The sequence below is a fragment of the Bufo bufo genome, chromosome 6 (assembly GCF_905171765.1).
Source record: "Bufo bufo chromosome 6, aBufBuf1.1, whole genome shotgun sequence".
Lineage (NCBI taxonomy): Eukaryota > Metazoa > Chordata > Amphibia > Anura > Bufonidae > Bufo > Bufo bufo.
Window position 1 is genome coordinate 239,487,899 of NC_053394.1, and position 25,197 is coordinate 239,513,095.

General features: G+C 42.9%; 1 protein-coding gene across 15 annotated transcripts in view; it reads right to left on the reverse strand.

Annotated features, from left to right (window-relative positions):
- The window catches only part of LDB3 (LIM domain binding 3), a 217,348-nt gene extending 193,560 nt beyond the window's left edge, over positions 1 to 23,788 (reverse strand). For 3 of the 15 annotated variants that reach the window (XM_040436934.1, XM_040436932.1, XM_040436935.1), the window contains exon 1: positions 5,319 to 5,523. In XM_040436934.1, coding sequence (XP_040292868.1) covers positions 5,319 to 5,411 — 93 coding nt within the window. In that variant the 5' untranslated portion in view covers positions 5,412 to 5,523. Of the gene's footprint in view, positions 1 to 5,318; positions 5,524 to 5,556; positions 5,623 to 23,737 lie in introns of those variants that run through there. The other 12 variants (XM_040436936.1, XM_040436937.1, XM_040436939.1 and 9 more) reach the window with 9 other exon arrangements.
- Between the last annotated feature and the right edge of the window lie 1,409 nt (positions 23,789 to 25,197).

Consider the following 25,197-nt stretch of genomic DNA (forward strand, 5'->3'; position numbering starts at 1 on the left):
GAATCTATCTGAATAATATGCAATGATGGCATTTTATTCGCAGATGGGCTGTGAGCACTTAATATGGCGGTTTGGATGACTGATGCACATGCGCTGCTCTATTATGTACCATAGCACAGTGCTTATGCACTACTGTATGAAGTGTATGTACTCCAGTTATACATGCATTTTGAAAAGCCTCCTCCCACTGGGAAGTGTTTTTTGCTGCGTGCCCGTGGGTTGATTTGTATAATGATAGATTTCTCAATAGACATTTTAACTATGATTGAGTCTGTCCATAATGCTTATTTGTGTCACTTATGTTTTCACTATGAATTTTCCTAGATTTGGTTTTATGTATTTGTACTTTAAGGGGTTGTGCCAAGTTTATGTTATCTCCTATCCACAGGATAAGGAATAACTGGCTGGGACCTCCGCGATCCAGAGAATGGGGGTTCTGTTGCCCCATTCTGATGGAACGACAGATTGAGCATGCGCCCTGCTGCTTCATTCAGTCTCTACCGGAGTGCCAGAGATAGCTGAGTGCTGTATTCAGCTTTCTCCCTAGAGAATCGGAATGGGGAGCAGGACCCCTATTCTTTGCATCGGTGAGGGTTCCCACTTTCCAGTATTCAGACCCCCAGCAATCAGCTAGTTAAACTCTACTCTGCAGCATGTTAATTTATGTTGTGGATCTCTGCCATGGATTCACCTTTTGAAATGCGGAAGATAAACCCCCCTGCATTTGGGGCAGATTTTCTTGCTGCAGAATGCTTGCTCACCTGCTATGAATTTTCCACACACAGATTTGTTGATACAATTTATGGGACTTTCCCACTCATGTAAATGCGGCTTGCAGAAATCCATGCAGAAGTTGCGAAAATAACCCAATTCCAATTTCTGCAACAAATCTGACAGATGTGAATATGGGTTGGCCAGTTTCCAGCTACTTTTAATCAATGTGTTTGTGACATGATCATATGGCTATATGGCTACTAATATAGCCTTTGTTGAAATTCAGCACCATGTTCTATATTTTATAAGGTCTGACCCCTTGCTAGCCAAGTCTTTTGTCCTGTCCACACAGAGGTCTTGTCCATAAAATGGCTGCTGATAGAGGGTCATGTGACCAGGCAAATCGCCTCCATGTGACGTCTCCTCTGTTTAAATACACTGCACCTGCCATCCGCACCTTACTGTTGAGAGATTAGTGCAGGTGCAGTGTGTTTTAATACAGGAGACATCACATAGAGATGATTTGCCTGGTCACATGATCCCCCATCAGCAGCCATCTTGTGGACAGCACAGAAGATTTGCCTAACAAGGGGACATAGCTTATGAAATATAGCAAACAGAGCAGAATGTCAACAATGGCTATATCAGTAAGTGTCATATAATAACCTTACTAACACATTGGTCACAAGTAGCCAGAAAGTGGCCAACCCCTTTAAGGAAAGGATTTTTATTTTTTTATTTTTTTGTAGCTGATCCATATTTTTTCACGCAGTTTGTAGTTTGTGTTGTTGTGTTTGTGTTTTGTCGAATGCATCATGCTGTAAGTAAAATGCTAAAAAAAAAAATGCTAAAAATGGTAAAAACAACAAAAAATACATGTGGTGGAAGCTTTAGACATTGTTTGTTTACCACTTAGAAAAAGCTCTGTAGCTGAGAGAGGCCATTAAATGTGCCTAAACATTAGTGTCAATTTACAACAGCATTAGGTCAATAAGTGAGTTGCAGCAAATATATCATGCTATATGCAGCGTTTTAAACATTTTGACATAGTTTGCTTAATGTTAACTAATTCATAAATTCAAAAGACTTGTCTTGTCTGCAATATGGACAGGAACAAGACAAGTTCTATAATTTGCGTAACGGTCACTCGGATTCACAAAACATACAGATGTGTGTGTGGCCCCATAAAAATGAATGGGTCAGCGTGCTATTTGTAAAAATCCAGATAGCACCCTAAGGAAAAATATGGTCATGTGCATGAAGTCTAATACAATGACCAGTGGCTTATTTGAACTATTTTAATGTCCCCCTTGGGACCCTAGAAGCATCACTCCATAACTGTCAGGTTACTCTATAACATCAGATTATCAGATAGTGTCTGGGATAACTTGACAGCTACAAGCATTCAAGAATGTTCCCATTTGCCCCTGGTTTATTTTTAGATGGAGAAAAGGAGGGACTATGCCCTTTCTGACTTTAGCACACAAATGGATCTTCACCTGTCACTGTTTGATTGACTGTGACCTCCTGCACTGACCAGCCCAGGACCTCCTGCAGCTTCTTAATCACCTGAACCTACCCTGATCCTGTGCATCTATAATTAGGTGATAACAGAACTTCAAAGTGAGGGGAGAAAAAAGGGCAGTAAACTATGTTAGAGAATGTGAGCAACACATACACAAAAGATATACCAAGATATGGTGCCCTCCCTTAAAACATTTTCAAGAGTGGAACCTACAGAGAGAAAAACTATGATGGAAAAATGTGTTTGTGCCTCTTCTGTGTTCTGGATCCATTTCTGGTTTGGGCTTACAAATACCAATGAAAAATATCGACTAAATACTGACCATGAGAAAATGTCTTAAGTAAATCCAAAATCGATGGACAAGGAGTTCATTTATATGAGTTTCTTGGTTAGTGCACATTCTCCAGGCCTTGACTGTGAGAGATCCTCCAGCCGTTTTCATTTGCATCATGGACCAGATAAGGGGCCCAAAACCATATTTGGTCAGTTTATAGACTTATCACCAACAGTATAAAGTAAATACCATGTGGTGTTTTTAAACAGCAATATTCAGTTAGATGATACTAAAGTCCATGTTTTTTTTTAATGCTCTTGGTATGCCATTATTTTTCTGGCATTTCCTATAGGCTTCTCTATAGAGCTTGAACAATGCAAAAAAAAAAAAGGATTTTGTTTAAAAACACTCTTAAAACCACTGCAAAAATCGTGAAAAATATGCTAAAAATACATGCCGGTTTTTAGAAGAAATAAAACTCTTTGCAAAAGTTTGTACAATACCATACTATCCCCGAAATTCCATGATCGCCAGCTCTGCAGTGATTTGGCTAGAGGCAGGAAAATGGGCCTTGTGCAGAACTTCATAGAGAATCCAGCATAAAAAGCCTCTGTATGCCTCTGCGTGAAATTTGATAAGTCCCCTGCTCATACCATGTACTGAATTCTATGGCTGGTTTAAGAATGTAGAATCTGCTTTTCATAAGTACAGGTTATCATTAATAAAAACTAATATGTAATGTTTTGGGGCAACATGAGATGCTGGAATGGACATTTTCTCACAATGCCGAGGTCTCAGGGATCCATCCCCTGTTTTAGTGTTGTTGTAATGTGTTCTGCACAAGACATTTCACAATCCACAAACAGATCAGACCAAATACAATGGTTTATTATTAGCGTGTGCAATACCTGGGCTTGTTAGCTGCATGCCTGCAGTCAGTATTGCCAGGTATTATTTACGCTATTTACTTTCACAGGAATTTTAAGCATTTTAATGTAACTAAAATTAGTGAAGTGTCTCGTATAAAAAGAAACAAGTGAATCAGGGGAAATATGTCCCCATCTGCTTATATGCTCCAATTATGGCTCTGTGTCGGAAAATTCACCCATCAACAGAACGTCAGCCAGTCACATTTCCACTGATTCACTCTTTATTTACTGCTCTAAGTAAAATACGTGAGGGCAGATTTACTAATCCTCTCTAATATTTAGACAGTGTACATTCCAATCAGACTACTGATGAGACTTATGATAAATTGTGTTGTCTTCCTTTGCTCTAAAATCTTGGGGCAAAAACTGTTTAAAACATATAATAAATGGAGTTCAAAGCATGTATACCATTTTTGAGCCATATATACTGACACATTTAGCTAGGTAAATCTCTACATCTGATTTAAAAAGGAACAGTGTAATGCTTAATTTCCCCTGTGGTGGCGCTGTAGGGCAAATGAACTCTTGATGCTTGATGCTGACTTCTCATATAAATTGCAGCAAATCGCAGCAAGTACAAGCATCTGGGTTAAACCTACTAAACAAAAACGGTTATCTATCTATCTATCTATCTATCTATCTATCTCGCATATCTATTTATTTCTCATATCTATTTATCTCTCATATCTATCTCTCATATCTATTTATCTCATCATTATCTATGTCTGTCTATCTACATTTTGGATCATTAAAGAGCATGAACAACAAGATTTATCTTCCTCCTCTATGTGGCCTTTATTGCTATACCCTTCAGGACTGTGATCCAGCATTTTCAGACTCTTGAATGACAACATATATTTGCAATGGCCCATTATGTGTCTAGATAGACTTGTTTTTGGGGTTTCAGGGAAAGCTGGGTGAAAACCAATACAGGAGCTTTAATAACAGCCACAATAGGGAAAAAGATATGACTATACAGGTATATTCCTTTCTGGCTCTATAAACTCCAGCACAAAGTACCACATTAACCACGTAAAGAAAACTCTATCACCCTGGTGACACCTTTTAATACTCATCAGAAACAAATAATAAATGTTCTTCAAAAATGTTAGACATTTTAAAATACATTTAAGATATTGCAAGCCATATGCAGTGAAACCTCTCCACAAGGCCACCTCTTTGACAAGACCACCCCCTTATCCAGACCAGATTTACTTTGTCAGGTTATTACTGGCCATCTTCTTTGAGAGGATGCACCCTCTCCCAGAAGACCCCTATTCCATAAAAATTTTGAATGGTCTTCTCAAAGGCCTGCACTGTAACTAATTTGACCGAGAGCTGAATATATCATCTAACTCAGGCATGCTCAACCTGTGTTCCTCCAGCTGTTGTAAAACTACAACTCGCACAATGCCCTGCTGTAGGCTGATAGCTGTAGGCTGTTCGGGCATGCTGGGAGTTGTAGTTTTGCAACAGCTGGAGGGCCGCAGGTTGACCATGCCTGATCTAACTGATACTTTTACACCTTGAGCTAGCTCATTGGGTTAAGATAATTCAGTCCCATGAAAACGATAGATACCACATTACCCCTATATATTGTACCACATGACAAACTTGCCTCTGAAACATCTAAAAAATGCTGCAATGCTTAAAATTACAATTTCTAATATGCACAAGACTACATCTAGTATACACAGTACCCTCTGCAGACTGAAAAGAGTTAAGGATCTGCCTTACAGGTCTTTTTCTACTCACCAAACTACATTTCACAAACCCTGTTAATTTTCTTCATTCCAAACACATCTTGCCCTATGGAATATCTTCTTACACATAAGTCACTCAAAGCATATGCTGCACTATAACATATCACACTTACTCTGGAGATGGTCAAGGGCATGTTAAAGTCCTTTCCTCCTTGCAGACGGAATCCCCACGGGCCGGGTCCAGCGAGGGATACATTGTAAGCCATTTTTGCCAACTTTTTCTAGTGCAGCCAATTGAAGGCTCTGAGAGGGATAAAACAGACAAATAAACTTTAAGCTAAGGTCAAATGAATAAAAAAAAGCAAAAAAGTGCTCTTGGTTCAAGGAATTAAAATGTAATTGTAATCTTGCCTGCTCACTCGGCTTGAAGTGCCACCTAAGAATAGATGGGATGTATAATGCAGATACAGATATCCCAGCTGAGTAGGATCCATAAAAGGTATGTAACCAAATACCTCCCATGCAAGGATACTGTGACTCAGAGTTCTATTATTGCCTCATAGCAGCCAAGAGGATCTTTCCAAGCATCCCACTCGCCCATCACTGTTCAACTAATTTTTGATATAAGAAACACTACATACTTCAAAGTAACCGTGTGGCAGTATAGAAATCCCAGTCCATAGGGACGGGATTCAGGGGTGGGATTAAAATTTTTAACAACAGCTTACCTACTCTGCCAACAAAGATATGCCTATAGCTTACTAATGTCAGATATAATTATTTACAATATTCCAAATATACAATATAAAAATATGGAATCTAAATAAATAAAAATATATACATAGTTAATATGGTTGAAAAAAGACATAAGTCCATCAAGTTCAACTAAGGAATAGGTGGGGACGCGAATCCCAGAAGCATAATTCTAGTATTGATTAATTGCAGTCAAGAGGCAGAAGAAAACATTGACATTCAAAGACTTGGTGACATCTCCTCTAATTGCAGATATTCACTTCCCTTTTCTTCTACATCCATCCCAGACTATCATGACGACTTGACATGACTCAACTCAGCTGAATTTTTCACCATATCTTTGGCTCCTCATTGCACTCCCTGAATATATATGTATACCATATACTGTGCCACCTTAATATAATTACACCACTCTCTGTGATTTTAACAACTGTTTCTACCGGACTAGGGAGAACTGTCTGGATCCCACCCCTGTATGCACAGTATGTTACCAACACCTGTCACAAGTCCTTAATGATAATGCTGGATTTACATACTTAGAAAATTTCTGTTTGGATCAAAAGATGTAACAAAAATGTACTCAATCCCCCCACTATTTATTACTGTGATTAGTGTGTAAGCAATAATTGGGATGAAAAACTTCATTTTAAGGAATAGATCAGAGAATAGATAGAGATCAGCAATGAAGGGAGGAAATGTATGCATTCCTACATAACAAAATCCGTTGCATGTGAAAAAAATTACCAAAGCTTATCCTATAATCTGTTATGTATGTAAAGCTACTCTCACACTAGCGGCAGCCTTCTCCGGCAGGCTGTTCCGGCGGGGGAACAGCCTGCCGGATCCGTGCTACAGCTAGTGAACCATGCCTCCAGAAGTCCGCTCCGGCCCCATTTACTATAATGGGGGCGGGCTGGAGGCTCGGGCCGCAGCACGTCAAACATACCGAGAGGCGGCCGGAATAAAACTACATGTCGTAGTGTTATTCCGGCCGCCTCTCGGCATGTTTGCCTGACCTCCGGCCCGCCCCCATTATAGTGAATGGGGCCAGAGCGGACTTCCGGAGGCACGGTGCACTAGCGGTAGCATAGATACAGCAGGCTGTTTCCCTGACAGAACAGCCTGCTGGAGAAGGCTGCCACTAGTGTGAAACTAGCCTAAGCTAGACATTTCAACCCAGTTTTAGACAACAGTTTTGATCTGTATTTTAAGGTAAAAACAGAAATGCATTGCACAAACAGAAGTATGTACATTTTATAGCGGGTGTACTTGGTATTGAAGCTTCATCCTGTTCACTGGAATAGGACTGAGCTGCACAAAGGTCATGAGACACTGTATGTAACGTTACAGGCTGAGGAAGAGGCCACAGTAACTGACTTAACGGAGTTCTCCGGGAATTAATAAAATAAAATACTGAAAATACTTAAATATTACTTTATTAAAATTAGATTTACAAATTTTTTTGATTATATACAGTACAGACCAAAAGTTTGGACACACCTTCTCATTCAAAGAGTTTTCTTTATTTTCATGACTATGAAGGCATTAAAACTATGAATTAACACATGTGGAATTATATACATAACAAACAAGTGTGAAACAACTGAAAATATGTCATATTCTAGGTTCTTCAAAGTAGCCACCTTTTGCTTTGATTACTGGTTTGCACACTCTTGGCATTCTCTTGATGAGCTTCAAGAGGTAGTCCCCTGAAATGGTCTTCCAACAGTCTTGAAGGAGTTCCCAGAGATGCTTAGCAGTTGTTGGCCATTTTGCCTTCACTCTGCGGTCCAGCCCACCCCAAACCATCTCGATTGGGTTCAGGTCCGGTGACTGTGGAGGCCAGGTCATCTGGCGCAGCACCCCATCACTCTCCTTCATGGTCAAATAGCCCTTACTTTTAAAGTTTTCCCAATTTTTCGGCTGACTGACTGACCTTAATTTCTTAAAGTAATGATGGCCACTCGTTTTTCTTTACTTAGCTGCTTTTTTCTTGCCATAATACAAATTCTAACAGTCTATTCAGAAGGACTATCAGCAGTGTATCCACCTGACTTCTCCTCAACGCAACTGATGGTCCCAACCCCATTTATAAGGCAAGAAATCCCACTTATTAAACCTGACAGGGCACACCTGTGAAATGAAAACCATTTCAGGGGACTACCTTTTGAAGCTCATCAAGAGAATGCCAAGAGTGTGCAAAGCAGTAATCAAAGCAAAAGGTGGCTACTTTGAAGAACCTAGAATATGACATATTTTCAGTTGTTTCACACTTGTTTGTTATGTATATAATTCCACATGTGTTAATTCATAGTTTTGATGCCTTCATAGTCATGAAAATAAAGAAAACTCTTTGAATGAGAAGATGTGTCCAAACTTTTGGTCTGTACTGTATATAAAGGCTCATCTTGTATAGGTAGCAATAATTAAGGGAAATAAAACTAATAAAAATTAGTACACCCAAAACCTGTCCTAATCACACAGAACGAGTTACTTCAGAACACTGAGCTAAAGATATGCCTCATACTCCTTTCTACTCTACTTGTCAGTGATTTTGATTCTGAATAAAGATGGCCTTGCCCATCGGTTGTTTTGCTTGTTGTTATGCTCGTTCGCAATTCACATGCAAACATATGGCGATATTCGCACGAGCCATTTTTTTTTGCATAGCGCAGAACTTTGACCCATGAGACATCCATCAGGTGGGACAGGACAGCCAATTAAGTCGTTTCATCACATGGACACACCCCCTACCCTAAAATAAAACCCGATCTGGCAGCCATTTTACATTCTGTTTTTTGCCAGTGTAGGGAGAGGTTGCTGTGTGGAGCAGGGAAAGACTGTTAGGGACACCAAACGCTAGCTATTAGGGCCACAAAAGTCCTTTTTAGGACTGGTATAGTTGTGCTATTGATAGGTGTGACATACTGAGGGGTGTGATATACTTATAATATACTTTTTAACATAGAAAGTATATTATAGTGCATTTGTATTGTGCAGCAGTTGTGTGTGGTTCTGCTGCGATACTGTAGCTAGATAGATGGACAAATGCTATTTAAATAACTAATTGCAACTGGTGTGATATACCTGTTGCCCCCCCAAAAAAACTGATTGAGGGGTGTGATATACCTATAATATACCTTCTAACATAGAAAGTATATTATAGTGCATTTGTATTGTGCAGCAGTTGTGTGCGGTTCTGCTGAGATACCGCAGCTAGATAGAGGGACAAACACTATTGGAATAACTAATTGCAACTGGTGTGATATACCTGTTGCCCCCCCCCCCCTAAAAAAATTATTGAGGGGTGTGATATACCATTAATATACACTCACCTAAAGAATTATTAGGAACACCTGTTCTATTTCTCATTAATGCGATTATCTAGTCAACCGATCACATGGCAGTTGCTTCAATGCATTTAGGGGTGTGCTCCTGGTCAAGACAATCTCCTGAACTCCAAACTGAATGTCAGAATGGGAAAGAAAGGTGATTTAAGCAATTTTGAGCGTGGCATGGTTGTTGGTGCCAGACGGGCCGGTCTGAGTATTTCACAATCTGCTCAGTTACTGGGATTTTCACGCACAACCATTTCTAGGGTTTACAAAGAATGGTGTGAAAAGAGAAAAACATCCAGTATGCGGCAGTCCTGTGGGCAAAAATGCCTTGTGGATGCTAGAGGTCAGAGGAGAATGGGCCGACTGATTCAAGCTGATAGAAGAGCAACGTTGACTGAAATAACCACTCGTTACAACCGAGGTATGCAGCAAAGCATTTGTGAAGCCACAACACGCACAACCTTGAGGCGGATGGGCTACAACAGCAGAAGACCCCACCGGGTACCACTCATCTCCACTACAAATAGGAAAAAGAGGCTACAATTTGCACGAGCTCACCAAAATTGGACTGTTGAAGACTGGAAAAATGTTGCCTGGTCTGATGAGTCTCGATTTCTGTTGAGACATTCAAATGGTAGAGTCCGAATTTGGCGTAAACAGAATGAGAACATGTATCCATCCTCTGATGGCTACTTCCAGCAGGATAATGCACCATGTCACAAAGCTCCAATCATTTCAAATTGGTTTCTTGAACATGACAATGAGTTCACTGTACTAAAATGGCCCCACGTCACCAGTTCTCAACCAATAGAGCATCTTGGGATGTGGTGGAACGGGAGCTTCGAAGCGCTGGATTGTGCATACCTCCAAATCTCATCAACTGCAAGATGCTATCCCTATCAATATGGGAGTCCAACATTTCTAAAGAATGCTAATCCAGATCCTTGTTGAATCAATGCCACGTAGAATTAAGGCAGTTCTGAAGGCAAAAGGGGGTCCAACACCGTATTAGTATGGTGTTCCTAATAATTCTTTAGGTGAGTGTACCTTCTAATATAGAAAGCATATTTTAGTGCATTTGTATTGTGCAGCAGTTGTGTGTGGTTCTGCTGAGATAAAGCATCTAGATAGAGGGACAAATGTTAGTGGAATAACTAATTGCAACTGGTGTGATATACCTGTTGCCCCCAAAAAAACTGATTAAGGGGTGCGATATACCTGCTTCCACAAAATACTGATTAAGGTGTTCTGATTACCTGCTTCCGCAAAATACTGATTGAGGGGTGTGAGACACCGGTTTCCACAAAATATTGATTGAAGGGTGTGAGACACCGGCTTCCACCAAATATTAATTGAGGCCTACGATACACCGGCTTCCACCAAATATTGATTAAGGGGTTTGATATACCACTTCCAGCAAATGCTCATTAAGGGGTTCTATATACCTGTTTCCACAAATTACTGTCACAGGGTCATTTTGAAAATGACAAGCAGAGGAAGAGGCAAGCCATTCCCCAGGGGGGTAGGGGTTGGGCAGGTGCACCAGGCCGGAGCCTAAGTTGGAAGTTGGAGAAGGTGCGTGCGATTACGTCAGAGGACGCACCAGTGTTGGTTGAATGGCTCACTCAGCTTTCCGCTTCTGCACCCTCCTCATACTCCGTATCTGCACCCTCCTCACTCTCTGCTTTGTGCACACCCAAAGACACCACCACCACAAAAAGCCGCTCCACTCGAGTCAAAGAAATTATTTTCCCATCCATTCCCAGACCTTACCGATGCGCAGTCATTCTTAGCATCGGATCAGGAAGAGGAGGTAGCAACGGCCGCCACTCAGCAGTCTGAGGACAGTACCCAGATCAGCCCAAGGACGGAGGTCCCCGCTGTTGCTGCCTACTCCGAGTTCTCTAATGTCAGTGGTGGTGAAGGTGACAATGATGACGTGTCGATGGATGTCACGTGGGTACCAACAAGAGAGGAAACTGAGGGGAGTTCAGAGGGAGAGACAGAGCAGCAGATAGGGGCATAAGGAGGAGAAGCAGGCAGAACTCGCAGTGCACAGGAGGCAAAAAAAAGACTGCAAATGTATCTGGAGTAAGCCAGCCACCATGCACGGTCACATCTGGCGCTCCCAGGATGCCTTCACATGGCTCCACAGTGTGGGCTTTTTTTAACGTGTCAGCTGCTGACAATAGTGTTGCCATCTGCAGCCTGTGCTGTCAACACATAAGTCGCGGTAAGCCCAACTCTCACTTAGGGATGACCACCTTAAGAAGGCACCTGGCCTCCCATCACCGAACCCAGTGGGAGCAACACCTTCAGAACCCACAAAGCTACACTTCCGGCGCTCCACGTCCTGCCTCTTCTCCTCTCTCCTCCCATTTGTCCTCCACTCCACCTTCCATCGTGCCATAGTCACGTTCATCTGGCAAAAGGCAGGCTTTCCTGGCCCAAATGTTCGAGCGTAAAAAGTTGATGACGCCGGATAACCCTCTTGCTCAACTGCTGACCACTAGCTTGTCCGAAACTGCTAGCCCCGCCAACTACCTGCCATATAAACGGTGGACTCGGAGGCCTTTAGATTAATTTTAGGCCATTGGCACACCCACAATGGAAGGTCCCCCGGAAGGAAATATTTCTCCCAGAATGGCATCCCAGAGCTATATGAGCCACGTTCAGCGGCCAAGTGAATGTATCTCTGGCACACACTGATCGGTGCCAAGATACATCTGACCACAGACACATGGTCTACAAAACACGGGCAGGGAAGGTATGTACATAACTTTTACTGCCCACTGGGTGAACTTTATGGCGGCTGTCAAGCATGTAACCCGTGGCATAAGTGTGGATTTGGTCTTACCGCCACGGATTGCATGCAGGCCTGCCTCTTCTTCTCCTTCTTCTACTCCATCCTCCGTCTCCTCCTCGGCTGACTCCTCCTTTTCCACTGCTACCACCTCTTCCTCTGCAACGCCCAAGCTCCCCAGAACCTATTCGATGTGCCAGGTGAGACGTTGCCATGCTGTTTTGCGGCTGTTGTGCCTGGAAGCCAAGAGCCACATTGGTCCTGCACTGCTTTTAGTTCTGCGGTAACAGGCCGATCAGTGGCTAACCCCGCTCAATTTGACAGTTGGTAAAGTGGTGTGCGACAACGGTGCCAATCTGCTGAGCGCGCTGAAACAGGGCAAAATGACACACGTGCTGTGCATGGGGCACGTCCTGAACTTAGTCGTGCAGCGATTCATTGCCAAATACCCCGGAGTCCAGGATGTCTTGCGGCAGGCCAGGAGAATCTCTGGCCATTTTAGAACATCTTACACGCCTATGGCTCGCCTTGCTGACATTCAACGGCGACACCACCTGCCCATCAGACGTCTGATTTGTGACAGCCTGATGTGCTGGAACTCCACCTTTCATATGCTTGATAGGCTGCTCCAGCAGCAACACGCCGTTAACGACTACCTGTATGAACTCTGCAGCAGGACAGGTTCTGGGGAGCTTGGTTTCTTTTCACTGCGCCAGTGGCTGCTCATGCGCGACTCATGCAGACATCTGCGTCCATTTGAGGAGATCACCAAACTGGTCAGTCGCAGCCAAGGCTCTATCAGTGACCTTGTGCCTTATGCCTTCTTTCTGGAGCATGCACTGCGTCGTGTCATTGATTAAGCCGTCGAGGAGCAAGAGCTAGAAGATGAGGAAGTCGCAATGCTGAATGAATTCCCTGGGGGGCTACTCCATCTGAGCCAAGTCAGCAGGAGTCTGAAGAGGAGTCAAAGGATGATGGAGCCTGGGGGGAGGAGGAGGAGCAAGAAGAGCAGGCTTTAAACTTTTCGGGATCCCTGGTGTTGTCTGTGGATGGGGGGAAGACCGAGGACGACATTCTCCTGAGCGATGAGCAGGAGCCAGAGCGCTCCTCCGCTTCCAATTTAGTGCAAATGGGGGCCTTCATGCTCTAGTGTTAGAAGAGGGACCCCCGTATAAAAAGAATAAAGGGCAAGGACCAGTACTGGGTGTAAACGTACTTAGACCCCTGGTACAAACACAAAATGGTGGACATGTTACCAGCATCACAGAGGACTGTTAGAATGCTGCATTTCCAGGCCTTGCTGCGAGAGATGCTGCATTCTGCTGTTGCGGGCACTTTCAGAGGAATTTCCACCCACAGAGAAACAGTTGCGGGTACCAATCCTACCGCGCATGCAAGAAGAGGGCGGTTTTAAGATGTGTTGGTCACTTCGGATATGAGATCATTCTTGCAGCCAACCTATCGAAAGCCGGCCTCCAGATCCAGCCTCAGGGAACGCCTAGGCCTACAGGTGTCCGACTACATCGGGTTAACGGCTCAGAGAAGCGAGAAACCCCTGAACTACTGGGTGTGCAGGCTTGACCTGTGTCCATTGAACTCATGGCTTGCCCCTCATCGAGTGTCTTGTCTGAAAGGATGTTCAGCGCAGCAAGGGGGATCATTACCAATAAGCGCACTCGCATAGCTCACAACAGTGTGGACTACCTCACATTTCTAAAAATGAATGAGGCATGATTCTCTGAGGAATTCAACACCTGTGACGACCACTTTCAATTGAAATTCCTCATGCCAGCCCACACATATCCGCCAAAACCCAGGAACAAAGAATGGTCCCCAGTCTTATGTAAAATACAGCCGGCATAAAAGGCCTTTTTCTGTCCGGTGAATGCCTAATGTTTGGGGCCTGTTACTCCACTGGCCTGCAGTAAAATTGATATCCAATGATCGTCTAATATATCTCCAGCCACATAATCACTTGTCTTTTTCTGTATCAATGAATGCATATTTTTATGGGGAATATAGTCTAACTGGCCAACAGTAAAATTGTTATAGACGGTGACCGTCTAATGTACCTCTAGCCAAATAATCATTGATCTTTTCTGTCCGGTCACTGTCTAATGTTTGGGGCCTGTACTCCACTGGCCCTGCAGTAAATTTGTTATCCAATGACCGTCTAATATACCTCTAGCCCACATAATCACTTGATCTTTTCTGTCCGGTCGAATGTCTAATGTTTGGGGCCTGTACTCACTGGCCTGCAGTTAAATTGTTTATTCAATGACCACCTAATGTACCTCAGCACATAATCACTTGATCTTTTCCTGTCCTGTGAATGCCTTATGTTTGGGGCCTGTACTCCAGTGGGCTACAGTAAAATTGTTATTCAGTGACCGCATAATGTACCACGGAGCCACATAATCACAATTTCTTTTATGTCAGGTAAGAGCCAAATTTTTAGGGCCCATACCTCCCGTGGCCTAAAATAAAATTTTCTAGGCTCCAGCAGGGCACATTTTTGAGAATTTCCCTTTAAGACGCATAAAAATGGCCCCTGATTAAAATACATATTTTTTGTGGGATTTTTTGTTATTGATCCCCCTCTAGTATGTCACTGTCCGTGTTGTGGGACTATTTGTGCACTTCTAGTAAGTATTTGGTGGCTGCAAATATGAGCTGAAGGTTTTTCAGGTTCGCCTGCAATTAAAGTGAATGGGGCCCACCGCGAACTTGCGGTTCGTGAACATTTGATCGCATGCGCACGATCGTGTTCGCGAATCGTCCCGGCCGATGTTCCGCCATCACTAATCCTGAATATAGCTGATAAGATCTTTAGCTGAATCTCTGTAGGAATGGAGTTCATGAAGAGACATGAAGTACAGGGAAGAGGGTGGGGGTGGGGGTAATGAGCAGCTGCACTTGTATGCAGTCTCCAATACCACAGCCCCACATCACCACAGTCTTTCCTGTCCGTACTCTCTGTACTTCATATCTCCTCATCAACTCCATTCCCACAGAGATTCAGCTGAAGACCATATTAAACTGTATTCAGTATCATAATCCCTTACAAGCAGAGCAGAGAAGAGTATGAGGCATCTCTTTACCTCAGTGTTGTAAAGTAACTGCTGTGTGATTAGGACAGGTTTTGTATGTACTAATAGAACAGCGGCCATTTTATTTCCCCTGTGATTGCTCACTAAAACAAAACAAAGCCATTATAACTAATGAAATGTGTTTGGGAATTATATTTTAATAAGATAACATTTAAGTATTTTCAGTCATTTTATTTTATTAATTCCCAGAGAACTCCCTTAAGGCTGCTTTCACATGGGTGTGTGTGGTTCATGAAAGTCCAGGTGATGGACACATTTCCTGGACTGAGCTCACTACATCATAGAGATTTATGATGATATAAGTTTCCCCGCCCAACCGTGGGTCTAATGTACTGTACTCAATATGAGTTGCGAGTATGGGACAGTAGACCCAGGGTCAGACTGGAACTCACAGCATCACAGATCACTAGGATGCAGTGAGTACAGCTTATATGAGTCTCGGTCAGTCCATGAAATATGCCTCATTTAACGGACCACACACGGCCATCTGAAAACAACTTTACTTAAAGTCAAATGGTCATCAGTTAATGAGTGTGAGGGATTAGCACTCTTAAGACTTTGTATACTTTAATGCCATGTCATCTAAACGGTAGTATTATACAGTATATTACTCTAGACACACAAAAGGGGCATGCAATCATGCCAGCTGTCTTCAACTTCATTTTCCTTTAGTGTGATTTTCATTGCTGGCAATGAAATTATATGTATGTATTTCTATTTTAAGAGAGTGTCTTTGGTGTTTTATTGTGATTGCTACCCAAAAATATCTCACTTAACTCTAGATCTGAGATACTTTAGAAATAGGTAAACATATATTTGTGCATACGTGTATTTCTCGTTGTCAGAAGATCTTTATAGCTTCTTTGCAGGAAATCGTTTAGGAAATCAATTTTAAAATATGCTAATATGGACTTTTAAATTTAATAGATATGGCTCTCCATTTAGGCTACTCAACCAGGGTATAGTGGCTGCACAGAATTTTTACCTTGTGGACCTGAAATGTCCAGACAGATTACAGCTAATTGATGAGTTTTTGCTGTGGGACATCCTGTGATCATTTTATCATCAGGGACACTGCTAAGAATATAGAATTGTCCAAAGTAGAAATCTCTTCCAAAGTTTCTTGTTTCTGGTCTTGGGTCTAGCTGTTTATAGATTTCTCTGTTAATGATCCCATTTTCATAGCCATAAAAAACTCAGATGAGAAAAGTTTGCATGTACTAATATTGGTCTGCTCATGTGCTAGTTATAGTCATATAACTACTAGCATGAAAGTGCTGATGCTAAATTCTCTTGTATTCTGCTTACATCTTATTATTTATTATATAGGCATCTTTAACCTAGGAGCGAAGCATTTGAAGCGGAATTCAATCTGAAGTTGAGGAAAACTTAAATTTGGAATGAATCAAATATTTTCGTTGCCTTCGTGTGTAACGAATCAGGTTTTCCTAAAAATTGCGGCTGCACGTGTTGCAAAGCAAAATTAGGTGTGGAGGAGACAAGCCCAGGAATGCAAGATCACCCATAATGCCATGGACCCAGCTAATCCCCAAGTAGCCACCCCCTTGTGATGTCACAGCCCTATAAAATCCTCATCCCACACGGTCCCCACCATTGTCCTGTGAGCTTAGCATAGAAAGAGAGGTAGCAAGTGCTCATGTGCTAGGGACAGTGTTGCTGAAAATGATTAATATAAGAATATTGAAGAGGGAGAGTGCAGAGAGACTGCAGGGAGAGTATAGGGAGACTGCAGGGAGAGGTATTCTGAGTCAGTTTTATTTATTCATTCCTACATTTACTTATTCCTACATCAGCTGTAAACTCAGATATGTAATTCAATACCAATAAGTTGGAGGCTTTTATTATTCTACTGCCAGCATGCCAACCAATACCATCCAATCTGCACCCCTTATGGGGGCCAGATATTAATAATGACAATCCTCATGTTTTTCTGGCTTTACCTCTTCCAGATCATCCTTCAAAGTTTCCAGGTCCTAGAAATTTCAGCAATATTCAGAAAGAGGAGCAGCTGGATGTTCCTGATGACATATTTTTATTGATATTAGACGATGTGGAAAGGGAGGAAAAGCAAATGACAGAAGTAGGGCTCCCACCTGTAGGGCAGGAGAGTGCTGGGATTGGAGAAGTAGGTACAGCCTCTGTTTAAAGGTGCATTAAAGCCATTAACAATGAAGACTAACTATACAGTGCGTTTTTCATTATTAAATGAAAGGCAGCTGCAGGCTAATTGGTCATGCGGTTATTCACCGCAGCCTGGCCGCAACCCACCCACAGCAAGTCCTCTCCGTGTGGCCATACCCTAAGGCACAGTGGGCCTCTGTATACCTGATTTATAGAGATTTGTGACAAATTACTTCGTAACAAATCAAATTTCTTGTCAAATTTCGGCGAAGCTGCCGAATCTAATTTTTCAAAACTTAGTTTTTCTCTACCTAGGAGACCTAAAAGAGACACAGTGGTATTAAAGGAGAGGTTGAAGCTGCACTCAATTAGCCGCCAATATGACTACCATGTTATAAGAATATTTGCAGGCAATACTTAGCAAGGACAAGTGACAAGATGTGGGACTCCTCCTTAGAAACAAAAAATAAAATAAGTAATGGAACATGTCCTTTTAGCAAATGTAAAGGGGTTGTGCAGCAACATATATTGATGACCAATGTCAACACCAAGCAACCCCACAAAACAGCTATTTGCAGAGGAGGTGTCATTCGATGCGAGTGCTGCTTTCTCTTCATTACTAGTGATGAGCTGCATAGGCAATATTCGTTTTCGCGATATTTCACAAATATTTTGCATAATATTTGTGATCTCCAGTCATTTTTTTCGCAAATTGGCACCAATGATGCGCATATTTATTGCGCAATACATGGAACTTCACATTTTATCAGGTCTGAGTAGATATCACTGATTGGTGCACTAAGTATTAGTTGTGACATCACTATGTCTGTGCATGTATGTATGTATGTAAGTATGTACTGTCTGGACAGCAGAGAAACAGTAATTCCTATCACACTACCTAACCACCCTGCCACTGGAACCTATCAGCTACAATATATCACTATCTAACCTACAGTGGACTATCTCCCACTATCTGTAATATTATATGAGCTAAACTATCTAATGTAATAGGATAGGGAATAGGATCCAGATTGAAGCACAGAGCATAGCAATGTCACTGTTCTCTTCTCTCGAACCTGCAAATGAAAAACAGCAGAAAATGCTGCTGGGGAGTTTCTTATATGGTTAAGGGGTAGGCGACTTTCCTATTTGTTCCTAGGGATGTTGCTTAGCTCTGACAAAGACATTGCAGCCTTCTCATCGGCCCACAAGCAAGAAGGGAGGTTACTGAAGAAAAAAATCTAGAATATTTGCGATTACGAATATATACCACTCTTCTACATCTTTGTAAATCCTCGAAGTGCCGATATTCGCAATAAAAATTAGCAATTAGAATATTTGCAATCAATACTATTCATTACAAGACACGTCGTCTCCTATGGACCGGTGGCGCAGTATAATAACAAGTACTCACTTCATTCAATTGAAGTAGTTGTCATTATACTGCACAGCTGTAACTTCCGAGACAAAGTGCAGTATAATGAACAGGAAGCGACACTCACATGGAGCACTGCGTGCTCTCCAAACAGCTGATCAGCTGCTGAGTTTTGAGCCCCTGCTGATCTGATATTGATGACCTATCCTGAGGATAGATCATCAATACACAGTATATTGCTGCACAGCCCTTTTAAAGGGAGTCTGTCACCACATTTGAGCATATTAGACTGATCAAATAGCGTTATATGTGCCACCCAGAACTTAAAAACGGTACCTTTGTTGTATCTAATGGAGTTTTCTTTCAGCCAAAAATAAACTTTTAAGATTCTGTAAATGCGCCCTCTCAAGTGCCCAGGGCGGCGTCTCAATCGTCCGAGCCCCAGGCAGCACCTCCTCAACGGCTCATAACCCCGCCCTCCGTGTGCCTCTGCCCGCCCGTTTACTCTCCTCCTCTCTCCTTTTCCACTGCGCTACGAATTTGACCGCAATTTGGGGCACATTTATTAAGACCAGCATTTTAGACACCGTTCTTAATAAACTCCTTAGCTGACAGTGGTTCTGCTGAAGTTATGAAGAGGCGCCGACCTCTTCATAACTTTGGTGAATCCTCCTCCAGTTCTAGCTGTCTTGCATTTAGACCTTTTTCTACTCATAAAACAGGTGTAGAAAATAGTACCGTATATACCGGCGTATAAGACGACTTTTGAGCCCTAGAAAATATTTTCTAGAGTGGGGGGTCGTCTTATACGCCGGGTATGGAGGGCGCTGCAGTGCCGGGACGCCCGAATCAGGGCCGGCCTTTGGGGTGTGCGGGCTGTGCGGCCGACAGCTCGCAATGTAATATGCGGCAGGCGAGGCGGCACTTGTGTTCTCCCTCGGGGCGGGCCCCCCGCCCCCTCCATCTCCCCCTCCCCTGTACTTAGCAGGGGGCGCCCGGCGCCCATTGCAGCTTAAAAAAAAAAAGTTGCTTACCGTATATAAGTTCGGGCGGCCGGCGGCGCCCCTCATGCTGCGCCGCCTGAGCGGCTGAGGCTGAGCGCTTGCCGCTCTAAAGAATCCTGCCTGCGCCTGCTGTGTGCTGTTAATGTAGCGTGGCCGAGCTCTGTTCGATCCGCGGCTACAGGAGCTTTTGTTTCCTGTACCCGGCCGGACTGACAGGAAGTGCTCGCTTAGTGTGCACTTCCTGTCAGTCCGCCGGGTACAGGAAACAAATTCTCCTGTACCGCGGATCGAACAGAGCACGCCAGCCTACACTAGAGGTGGAGGTGGGGAGTAGAATGAGAGTGGACAAGGGGGGGAGGAAATAATGAGAGTGACAAGGGGGGAGGGGGGGGGAATAATGAGAGTGACAAGGGGGAGGGAGGGGAAATAATGAGAGTGACAAGGGGGGAGGGAGGGGAAATAATGAGAGTGACAAGGGAGGGGGGGTAGAATAATGAGAGTGACAAGGGAGGGGGGGTGGAATAATGAGAGTGACAAGGGAGAGGGGGGAATAATGAGAGTGACAAGGGAGGGGGGGTGGAATAATGAGAGTGACAAGGGAAGGGGGGGTGGAATAATGAGAGTGACAAGAGAGGGGGGGGGTGGAATAATGAGAGTGACAAGGGAGGGGGGGTGGAATAATGAGAGTGACAATGGAGATGGGGGAATAATGAGAGTGACAAGGGAGAGGGGGGGGGATAATGAGAGTGACAAGGGAAGGGGGGGGGAAGAGAGTGACAAGGGAGGGGAGAAGAGAGTGACAATGGAGTCCCCAGAGCCAGACTGCAGCCAGAGTCCAGATCATCTTATTGTCCTGGTGGTAAGTAGACAATGCAATATGTTTATTACCGGTATTTAATTGTTTAGTTATTAATACTACATTGGAAACTAATTTTCTCAGCTGGACACCGGCCGACACTGCGCATGCGCTGGGAGCCTCACCAGCGGTTAGGGTAGGGAAAAAGCACTGGCCCGTACGTAATTTTTCCCTTCCCTAACCGCTGGTGAGGCTCCCGATGCATGCGCAGTGTCGGCCGGTGTTCAGCTGAGAACATCCATCCGATCACTGCGCCTGCGCATTGGCCCATAGTTTTTCCCTACCCTAACCGCCGGCGAGGCTCCTGGCGCATGCGCACTCTGCTGTGAAATTTCCCTAACCTGTCGTTGTGCGCCTGCGCGGCGCTGCACACCTTCTCACGTCATGTCCGGTGCGACCTGAAGTGACGAGGGTAGGGAAATCTCACGAAGTAGGGAAGTATAACATTACGCCGGCCTTTGGGGTGTGTGGGCTGGTAACTACTTGGTTGGATAGTCAGCCAGCCTATGCCATGATGCCAGCAACAAGCATGTTGAAAAAGGGGTAGTCTTATACGGCGAGTATATCCCAAACTCTATATTTTCAGTGTAAAAGTTGGGGGTCGTCTTATACGCCCAGTCGTCTTATACACCGGCATATACGGTAATGAAGACCGGCCTGCCTGCCCGTTCCCTTCCCTGCCCACGACACGCCACATTTTAGACCTGGCGTGAGCGGGAAAAAGGCACAGATATAGGCGTATTTCAGCTTAATAATTGACCCCCTTTATCTAGACCCTCTGAGTAGAATTGGGAAGTGACGTCAAATAAGCCTTTAGTTATGGATTATTAGGGTGTCCAACAAGTGAGCTTATTACTGTATTTATAGTCCTATTTAGTTACTTTAAATAATATTTTTGCAATGTTTACCCCAATATCTTGTTATTCCTGTACCATGGAAAAAATGTACAGATGTATCACAAAATCCTTTTAAAATCCATTTTATAGGTCCTGGTCTGGGACACTCTTTCGGGGCATGTCACACAGGACAGCTCTGAATGTATGCTATGTGACAGGTGCTGGTGTAATCAATCTCCTAGCAAAGCATTCATTGCTGGCACACACACAGGAGGAAGTCATGGCAGTAGATCTCAGGGAATACAGTTCTTTGGTGCTGTCCAGAGCAGCTGGTCAGACCATCAGGTCTTCAGCAACATGAAAGTTGAGTCCAAGCTTTTCTGAAACATGGGTATATGTCCTCACTATCTTAGCTAGGAATAAAAATTGTGTGGGCTTATTGATTTGCTTTAGAATTGTATCTGTACTGATGGTAATCTTTTAATATAAGGAAGTAAGGCTTAAAAATGAGCCATACTTACTATATATCTTATGGATAACCATTATCACATTTTAAGAAATTTGGAGTCGGATGGTAGACATGCAGTAGGGAATGGCGTAATGAGATCAAAGAAAATACTTGCCCCATAAATATAGCATCAGCTTTTCGAAAGAATGGAGATCATGCAGATGTAAAATGGAAGATGAAATCTGGGTGTTAGGCCCCTTGCAGACAAGCGTGTGCGGATTAGGTCTGGAAGTGCTGCGAATGCATTCAGTGAAAAATGCGCAATTTCGCAAACAAAGTCATTCAGTTTTGTCTGCGATCGCGTTCAGTTGTTCAGTTTTTATCGTGCGGTTGCAATGCGATTTAATGCGATTTGCACACGCGTGATAAAAAACTGAAGGTATACAAACAACATCTCTTAGCAACCATCCGTAAAAAACTCATCGCATCTGCACTTGATGCGGATACAATGTGATTTTCACGTAGCTCTATTCATGTTTATGGAGCCAGCATTGAGTCAAAAACGTAAAATATAGAACATGCTGAGATTTTCACGCAACACACAATTGATGTGTGAAAACCAACACACATCTACACAGCCCCATTGAAATGAATGGGTCCGGATTCCGTGCGGGGGCAATGCATTCGCATCACGCATTGCACCCACGCGGAATACTCACTCATGTGAAAGGGGCCTTATGTGCACTACATTTCTGTTCTTATATATGAAATTTTATGTCTTTACTACCTATTTCAATGTATTGGACTGAATGACTTTAGATAAGTTTGTATGCCTTTGAGAACTACTTTTTAGATTGAAGGTTGTTCTCTTAGAAATACAATCCTTATACTGGACTCAGATTGGCAAATCATTTGGCTATACAATAACAAGGAGTTGCAAGCAAATCTATGTGGATATGTCAATACAGTATATAGTGAAGTGATGTCTGACCTTTTGTCAACCCAACTTAAAGGTGCTCCTAAACATTAGATAAATGTCTGAACGTTGGTCAGGTTTTTTCAGTGGTTATAGTGGTCAAGGCTATCAAAGCCATTTGCTCACATACTTTCAATCAATGGACAGCCAGCCATTAATGGAAAGTATTTGCAAGGTAACTGTGGAGATTATTTTAGCAATTCTATGAACAAGTTGATATCCAGTAGATGGTAGATCTTATTGGCCATTTGTGCAGATATTAGCATTAATGTTACAGCTTTGTTTTCTATTGTGGTCTACAGATGCACTGGATTGTTTGTTAAAACATAAATCTAGAAGAGGAATATAAAACTGGAACAGTTGAAAAGTTTTAATTATATATACATAGCTTGTCCATTGGACAGACTGGTAGTTAAAAAACAAAACTATACCAGTAGTAGAAATTCCTAAAATTGAGGTTGTGGGGTGTCTTATAAAGCTTATTAATAAAACAAAGAAGATATTTTCAACAAATAAATGATATGACTAGAAATGTTCTATGGAGCTTTATCATACTGTAGTGGAAATAGAATCATTATGTTTCCATTTTATGTGTCCAGTAAAATGCCAACAGTTATCAGATGCAGATATTGGTGAATGAGACTGACAACCAAGTCATAGGTAATCACAGTGCTGAGTTATAGGCAGCAGTTTCTGTCTCCATGCAGTCTGTTTGGAGCTTTGAAAACAGCTGATCCCCTGTGATTAGTGAACAAATGGGTTGCTGTAAAGTCCCAGCTGGCACAGTAAGCCCCGGCAAACAAAATGCACACAACATCTACTGTCAAACACAGTTTAGAGGCATTCAAGAATTGCTAAGATCTAGGCAGAAGATTAGCAGGAAAAAAAAGACTTGTGTCTCAGTAATAGGTGTTAGTTTAGTCACACAGCCTTTAAGGCATTAGATTCTACCTGGGAGCTGTTCTGCAGATGCCCTCTGGTGCTCTTGTGGCTCAACAGTTGCTCCATAAGCACATTTATCTGATCCCTGTATCCAGTGTGACGTCATTCTAGTGGAGAGGGGATGAGGAGGGAGGGAGTTCTTAAGGTGGACTCATTACAGTTGCAGTTATCTGTCTTCCAGAGGCATATGGTCCGATCTTCAAAGGAAAATGCAAAAATAAGTCCCAAGAAACATGTGGTTTCATTTTTTCTAGTAGCTTTATTTTTTTGTTTTGTGTTATGCCAAATTTTGAATATTGCAATGTTATAAAATTGTGTGTATTATTATATGCTGTTATTAGTGTTGGGCGAGCATGCTTGGCCAAACACTAATTTTACTCGAGCATCGCGATGCTCGGCATATCGCAGTGTTCGCCCGAATACCGCGTGTGCTCGAGCGCTATGCTCGAGTCTCCTCCCCGCACGTTTGTTGGCTGCTACGCGGCCAATAAACGTGCAGGTGAGTACTGCCATTCACTGTAATGCCAAGCTACTGGCATTACAGTGATTGGCTGGCCGGGACACGAGAGATGGAGAGCAGAAGGGAAAGATAGTGTAGGGAGTGAATTAGTATTATTTTAGCTTTTATACTTGTTATAGACCCAAAAGTCCTTTTAAGGACTATTGTTGTGTGTGGCAGCAATATATATTCTTAGCGCAACCTGCGCTAAATTGCTAAAACTTGCTAGAGACCAAAAAGTCCTTATAAGGACTATAGTTATATCTGGCAGCAATATATATTTTTAGCGCAACCTGCACTAAATACCTTGCAATTGTTTGGCCGCTGCAGACAGCGACATTATCTGCGCTACATCTCCTGTCTAACGTGTGCGCAGCCTAAAAATATCTGACATCCAGTGTACTTTTTTTCCGTAGACAGTGTCCACTGCGGACAGTTACATTACCTGCGCTACATCTCCAGTATAACATTAGCACATCCGAAATATCAGTGACATTCAGTGTCATTTTTTTTATTAGCCGCTGGTGACAGCGACATTACTTGCGCTATACCTCCTGTTTAACGTGTGTGCATCCTAAATATCAGTGACATTCATTCAGTGCAATTATTTATTAGGTGGTGGTGACAGTAACATTACTTGCACTATGCCTCCTGTTTAACGTGTGCCCATCCTAAATATCAGTGACATTCATTCAGTGTAATTTTTTATTAGGCGGTGATGACAGTGACATTACTTGCGCTATACCTCCTGTTTAACCTGTGCGCATCTTAAAAATATCGTGACATTCTGTGTACGGTACTTTATTTACGCATACACTTATAAAACCTGCACTATTGTATGTGTGACATACTTGCAAGCATATATACCATTTAATATGCGCAAGGCGAGCAGTAAGGGACGGGGAAGCGGCCGTTCTGCTGATGGTGCACGCAGAGGCCGTGGCCCTGGGCGCAGTGAAACTGTGCCTGC